The sequence below is a fragment of the Capsicum annuum genome, chromosome 8, assembly GCF_002878395.1.
Source record: "Capsicum annuum cultivar UCD-10X-F1 chromosome 8, UCD10Xv1.1, whole genome shotgun sequence".
In the NCBI taxonomy this organism is placed as follows: domain Eukaryota; kingdom Viridiplantae; phylum Streptophyta; class Magnoliopsida; order Solanales; family Solanaceae; genus Capsicum; species Capsicum annuum.
The window spans coordinates 3,662,139-3,668,645 of NC_061118.1; the positions used below are offsets into that span (position 1 = coordinate 3,662,139).

At 37.9% G+C, this 6,507-nt stretch overlaps 1 protein-coding gene across 1 annotated transcript; it reads left to right on the forward strand.

The window, feature by feature from the left end:
• Positions 1-5,272: 5,272 nt before the first annotated feature.
• LOC107856954 lies at positions 5,273-6,130 on the forward strand. Its single transcript, XM_016701913.1, has one exon. The coding sequence runs from the start codon at positions 5,273-5,275 to the stop codon at positions 6,128-6,130; it is 858 nt and encodes a 285-aa protein (XP_016557399.1).
• Positions 6,131-6,507: the final 377 nt, after the last annotated feature.

Genomic DNA, 6,507 nt, shown 5'->3' on the forward strand with positions numbered 1-6,507 from the left:
CTATTTTAACAATTTAAATGTTGATTCCCGACTTTTAGGATATTTTCCACCAGGTTAGCCTATTGTGTGTAGCTTCAAGCTACAGTTTGACTTACCACTAGCGGGATAAAGTAGGTTTCATCATGAATCATGAATCGGGTCATGATAAATTAGAATTAGAACCTAAGTTTCACTAATATTATTTGTGCAAGAGAAAGTGTCTAGTAGAATCCCACCGATTGAAATGATGACATACATTTCTAATCTTCGAGAGGCTATAGGATATTCTTAGGATCTCTTCACTTCTTTCACCATTTCATGCTATGAGTCTAAATTAGTTTCTAAGGCATTTCTTTGGTTTCACTCTTTCATAATTGGCTAGGACATGTGCTACCTCTATATGAGACTAGGGTCTCAAGACCAAGCCTAGGAATTATGTTACTGTTCATGGATGAACTAGAGGTCATGGATAACCCAAATATGTGACACCCACTAAGGACTAAGATAGGGGCCTTAACCAGACCTTATCCCTACCTCCAGGATAGAGATTCTTCCACCCTAACCTATGGTGGGCGAAGAAACCTAGGCTCCATTGGGGTTTATTTCTTCTTTAGTGCTCAGGTATATTTTAGTTCAACTCTTTGTATTGGTTGGAGGTGCATAGTCTATGGATCATACAGGTACTGAAGGTGGGCGCATACTATGGTTGTGGCTCCAAAAGTTAAGGTTCCTCCTGCACTGGTAGTTGCCCAATGGGTGGTTGCTAGTTTGTGGTTTCCCAACCTATTATATCTATTACTGAACAGAAGATATTGAGTAGGTTTTTGAGATTGGCTTTACCTAGATTTCTAAGGAACTGGGCTAGGATGCATATGAGTTCTTGATTGCTTGTGAGTATAGACTCCATAATTTGGGCCTAATTAAGACTTGTGGTGTGGATTACCCTAATTTTTAGTTGGACTTGGCAGCTCTATATTGGTGGAGAGGTCATCTTGATTCCAGGCTAGTTGGATCTTCCTTGTTGACATGTACTCAGTTCTTTGACATCTTCTTGGAGAAGTATATGCCTTACAAACTTAGGGATCATTTGATGAATTAATTTGTGAGGTTAGAGTAAGGCTATATGACTATTGTAGAGTATGAGGCTTGATTTCATAACTTGGCTAGGCATGCTACTTCTATTCTAACTACTGAGTATGAGAGAGTTTGTTGCTTTATCAAAGGATTGAGACCTCCTTTTTGTATGTCTACATAGAGTTTGTTTGCTATTAGTAGGTCTTTTAATGAGGTTACTAATTATGCTTAGGTTATTAAGATGTATCACAAGGCCCAAGGGTGCAGCGATAAGAGGTCGCGATATCAGGGCAGTTAGTAGGAGACATAGTGGATTATAGTTTAGAGGTTGAGTTTTCAGGGTAGGTACCCTCCATACTAGTCGTATCATTATTAGGGTACCGCACTTTAGATTACTAATAGAGACCATTCTAGTATCAGTGATCGTCCTAGACAGTGTAGTAGTCAGTCTTGGAGAGGTTCATCTTCTGTTTATTCTAGTTATGTTGGTTATTCTGGGTTATCTAGATCATCTAGATTCAGTGTTATGTTGGGAGCATGTTATGGGTGTAGAGCTTTTGGTCATTTCATGAGAGAGTGACCCAGTCGTGGGGCGATGGATCAGAGTGTTCCACCAATTTAGGTAGTTTTGCCCTAAACTAAAGGTGGTATGCATGGTCATTGGGGTGGTCTCTAGGGTGCTTATAGAGGTTCTCAAGTAGGTAGAATAGGGGATTGGTCAAGATCCCAGCTAAAGGGCAGGCGTGGTTAATTTTATGTAGTACCTAGCTGACCAGAGGCTGAGTCTTTGGATATTGTTATCATAGGAATGATCTTGGTGTGCCATCAGTCGGATTTTGTTTTATTTGATCCGAGATCCACTTATTCTTATGTGTCTACTTATTATGCCCTGCGGTTAGAGTTATCTTGGGATTTATTATTTGTGTCATTATGTGTCTATACTCTCATGGGTGATTCTTTAATAGTGGATTGGGTTTTCAGATCATGTGTTGCAATTGCTCGAGAGCTTGATACTTATGATGATCTTATTATATTAGACATAGTGGATTTTGATGTGATTCTGGGCATGGACTGATTAGTCCATAATCATGCGGTCCTGGATTATTTTACCAAGACCATTACATTCGCCATGCCCTGCATACCCTTGGTCGTGCGGTAGTGAGTGATTAACTGTGAGCCAATGGGGGTTATTTAATATATTACTGTTAAGAGACTTATTTTGTAGGGTTTTGAGTCTCACCTTGCTTATATTCATGATGTTAGTGTGAAGTGTCCGTCGCTTTACTTTGCTCCTATAGTTTATTAGTTTCCTGATGTTTTCCCAACTAATCTACCTGGTCTTACTCCTGAATGTGATATTAAGTTGGTTATTGATCTTGAGCTGGGCACCTAACCTATTTCTATGGAACCTTACCATAAGGCTCCTATCAAGCATAAGGAACTAAATTCTCAACTTTAAGATATTCTTAGTAAGTGTTTCATTAGATTGAGTGTGTCTCCTTGGGGAGATCCTATGTTATTTTTGAAAAAGTAGGATGGTTCCATGCGTATGCATATTGATTATTGGCATCTTAATAAGGTGACCGTTGATGAGTGATGAATATACCACTCATGTGAGTCAAAAATTCATGCACGCTATACGATTTACAGTTATAAAGGAGACAAGTTTGTTGGTTAAATGCACTAATTTCCACATTTGTAGGAATACAGGTGATGAGAAAGAAAGATGTTGATTTGAGCTAAAAGGGAAAAGAAAGGTGCAAGCTGGAAGACCTTGCGCGTAATCAAGCTCAGTTACCGCGATTGTGGTCTGAGGGCCACAGTTGCATCCAGTCAATCTTTGGTCATCCGTCTGCAATTGCGATAATCTGAATGTGATTATGGTGACCACAATTGTGGGTAAGCTACTGCGACCGCATCAACATGGGTTTATTGCACAGGGGCAGAAAAAATTTGCATAGCTGGTCCCAAATCCAAAATGGGGCAAAAATACCTTCACTTGGGGATTATTGAATTCTGAAAAGGAATAACTAGAGAATTGGTGAACCCTAAAACTTAGGGAAACTTTTATATTTTGAATTTTCTAATTTGATTTTTGTGAAATTGAAGTGTAAATTATTGTTATTTTTCATTGTCATGGATGCTATGAATGAACCTTTTGGTGTATCTCTTCTTTTTATCTTTATGAGTAGCTAAACTTCCTTTTATTGGGATTATGTGGAACTAAGGTGCAATTGTGTGTGGATTGTGATGTATTTGTGTAAATTCTAGTTTGTTGGTGATGGGTTTCTCTATTGCTTGTTCTAATTAATTGGGGTTTGTGGGTGAAAACCCAAAACACCCAAAAATGGGTTTAGGGTGAAAACCCCAAACACCCAAAATGGGTTTGTAGGTGAAAACCCCAAATTATTGAAACCTCACATCATCCGTAAAAGAGAGATGTGGGTGAGCTTTTGGAACCCATATCATCCTTGAAAAAGGTATATGGGTGACAAAGCAATAGCGTAAAATAATGGATGCAATTTTCTATGTTTTCTCTATCTTAGAAATAAGGGTGAATAGAGAGTTAGCTACATCATGGTCATCTTCTTAGAAATAGGGATGCCCAATTGAGTTCTTAGGTGGTTTTAATTGACACACTCATTAGATACTCAAAAAGGTCAATAAGTGATATCCTTAAGGTGTTGTTGAAAAACTATCCTCAAAGATCTTCAACCTAGCCTACCATATCGTTAATAACTTGAATAGATTTTGATAGAATCACGTTAGAAATACCCCTCCCCCCATTTTAAATCATGTATTTTTATTTTGTTTTCACTACGAGCATACCATTAGATGCCATTGACACCCATAGGTTTTGAGGACTAGACTCACTCCCCGTGGATTCTTCCTCAACATAAGTTGAGCTATTGATAACGACCATTTACTACCACATGCCATGGTATGGGTGAGCGTTATATAAATGGAATCATAGTCGAGAAGTGAGATTTAGTTTTCACTAGTACAATATTGATAGTAGCTTTTGGTATACCCGTGTTGATTTTTATTAACTTTGTTTGTTGTTTTTGTTCCTTGTAGGTCATCATTATTCCTCCAAATTGCCATGAGCCAAGAGGGCATCATTGATAATCCATCATTTGAACATATTAAAGCAATGGATTATCTTGGTAATGAATAGCAGGCTAGTGACATTCGTATTCCTCCTTCAGGAGGAAACGGTGCATTTTATATCACAAGCGTCATGCTCTAATTACTTCATATTAAGGGTCTCTTCGGGGGAATTCACATGAGGACCCCAAATTGTATTTGAAGAACTTCGTAGAAGTTGTGCCCCTTTGACATCATCCACATATCACCAGAATCCATAAAGTTGTGTCTCTTCCCATTCTCTCTAACGGGTGAAGTGACATTGTGGCTTCGATCACTTTCAGCTTGATCAATCACCTCGTGGGCCATACTTATAGAGGAATTCTTGAATTAATACTTCCCACCATCTAATATGCTAGTATTGAAGGGCAAAATCATACTCTTTCATTAATTTCATGATGAGTCATGGTATGAAGCATGGGGGAGAGTTAAGAAGTAGCTCTTGAAATATCCTAATCACGAGATACCGGAAAAGATTATTCTCCAAGTTTTCTATAGGGCATTAGTCAAAACCAACAAAGCCATAGTGGATAATTCATTCAGGGGTCTGAGGAATTTAAAGATGGGTAAGAAAAGGTACTTGATGATGGGAAAAGATGGTTGCCAAACTATCCGGAGGGTTTCCATGTAACCTCTCAAGGGAAATGTGGGAATCAAGGTAGGAACAATGAAATTTAGGGCATACCTAAATGTGAAAGGGAGGGATGCATTAATAAAGATATTTTGATTTAAATCTTGGTCAGAGTAGAAAGGACTGACAAGAAGTGAAAGAAATGAGGAATGACTTCTCTAAGTTTCATCAAATGGTGGAATCTCATTCAACTGCCATCCAACAGCTAGAAGCAAAATTGAATCAAATATCGGTGCACCTCATGGAAAGACAAAATTAAGAAGTACCGAGAGGTATGGCCACAAATGCCATTATCACTGGAAGTGGAAATATTCTGGCAAAGGCATGGAACTTGATGATGCTCCCAGCGAAAGAGAGAACAATGAGTAAATAAATGTGAAGATAAAGAGGTCAAATTATGATGAGTCAAGAACAAATGAGGTTACCTTTGAAAATTCAAAGATGAAAGAATGTCAAATTATCTCAATGCCACCCATCACAATTCCTCCCCCTTTTGCTAGACGATTCTTGAAAATTGGGGAAAATGCTAAGTTCAAAAAATTCCTTGATAAATTTAACAACCTCTCCATTAACATTTCTTTAATAGAAGCATTGCAAAATATGTCAGGGTATGCTAAATTTATGAAGGAATTGGTCTCCAAGAAGTGGCTTGTGGGGGATGAGACAATAGAAGTGACACATCATTGTAGTTCTATTATGTCAAGCATGATGGCAAGAAATAAGAAAGACACTGGTGCCTTCACAATTCCGTGTACCATCGAAATGTTTAAGTTTGAAAAAGCCCTGTGTGACCTCGAGTCAAGTGGAAATTTAATGCCATATTCCATTTTTCACCAGCTCAGATTAGGGAAACCACAACCCACCATAATGAGATTGCTCATGTCCAATCGATCCATCAAGAAACCCATGGGAATACTTACTAATGTGCTAGTTAAAGTCAATCGGTTTATCTTCCTGGCCGACTTTGTGATCCTTGATTGTACTTTGGACCATAAAATTTCTATTATTCTTGAAAGGCCATTGTTAGCCACCGAAAAAGCATTGGTAGATATTGAATACGGAAAGATAAAGTTTTGCCTAAATAATGAAGAATCTTCTTTTAATATATGCAAGTCCATGAAACAACCAATGGATTTACAAGTCATTTCGATAGCTAATACCATTTATGGTGAGGTGAAGAATTATGTCAATGTGAGTTTGGTGGATGATCAGTTGGTAGGGATTTTGTGGAATTGTGAAAGAGAAGAAATTGAAGATTTTGATGAATTAGTTGCATCTTTAATGGGACTTGTATCTTAGACCAATAACCCAGTAAAGTTGGACCTTGATCTTAAAAATCGGGAGAGCCAACCTACAAAACCATCCATTCTTGAGCCACCCAAAATTGAATTGAACTTGTTGACTCCTCATCTTAGATATGTGTTATTAGGGGATAGAGATACATTACCTCTCATCATTTAAAGTGATCTTGAGCCCTATCAAGAGGAATATTTGAAATTGGTGGTGAAAAGGTCCATTCAAGACAATAGATGGACAATTACGGATATTATAGAAATAGCCCCCGACATATGTTCTCATTTAATATCAAGCTAAAGCAAGATCATATTACAAGAATGGAACATCAAAGGAGGCTAAATCAACCAATGCATGAAATGGTGAAAAAGGAAATTATAAAG

What these genes read in the sequence shown, in the direction of transcription:
- LOC107856954 (XM_016701913.1), top strand. Translation starts at nt 5,273, where the DNA reads ATGAAAGAATGTCAAATTATCTCAATGCCACCCATCACAATTCCTCCC.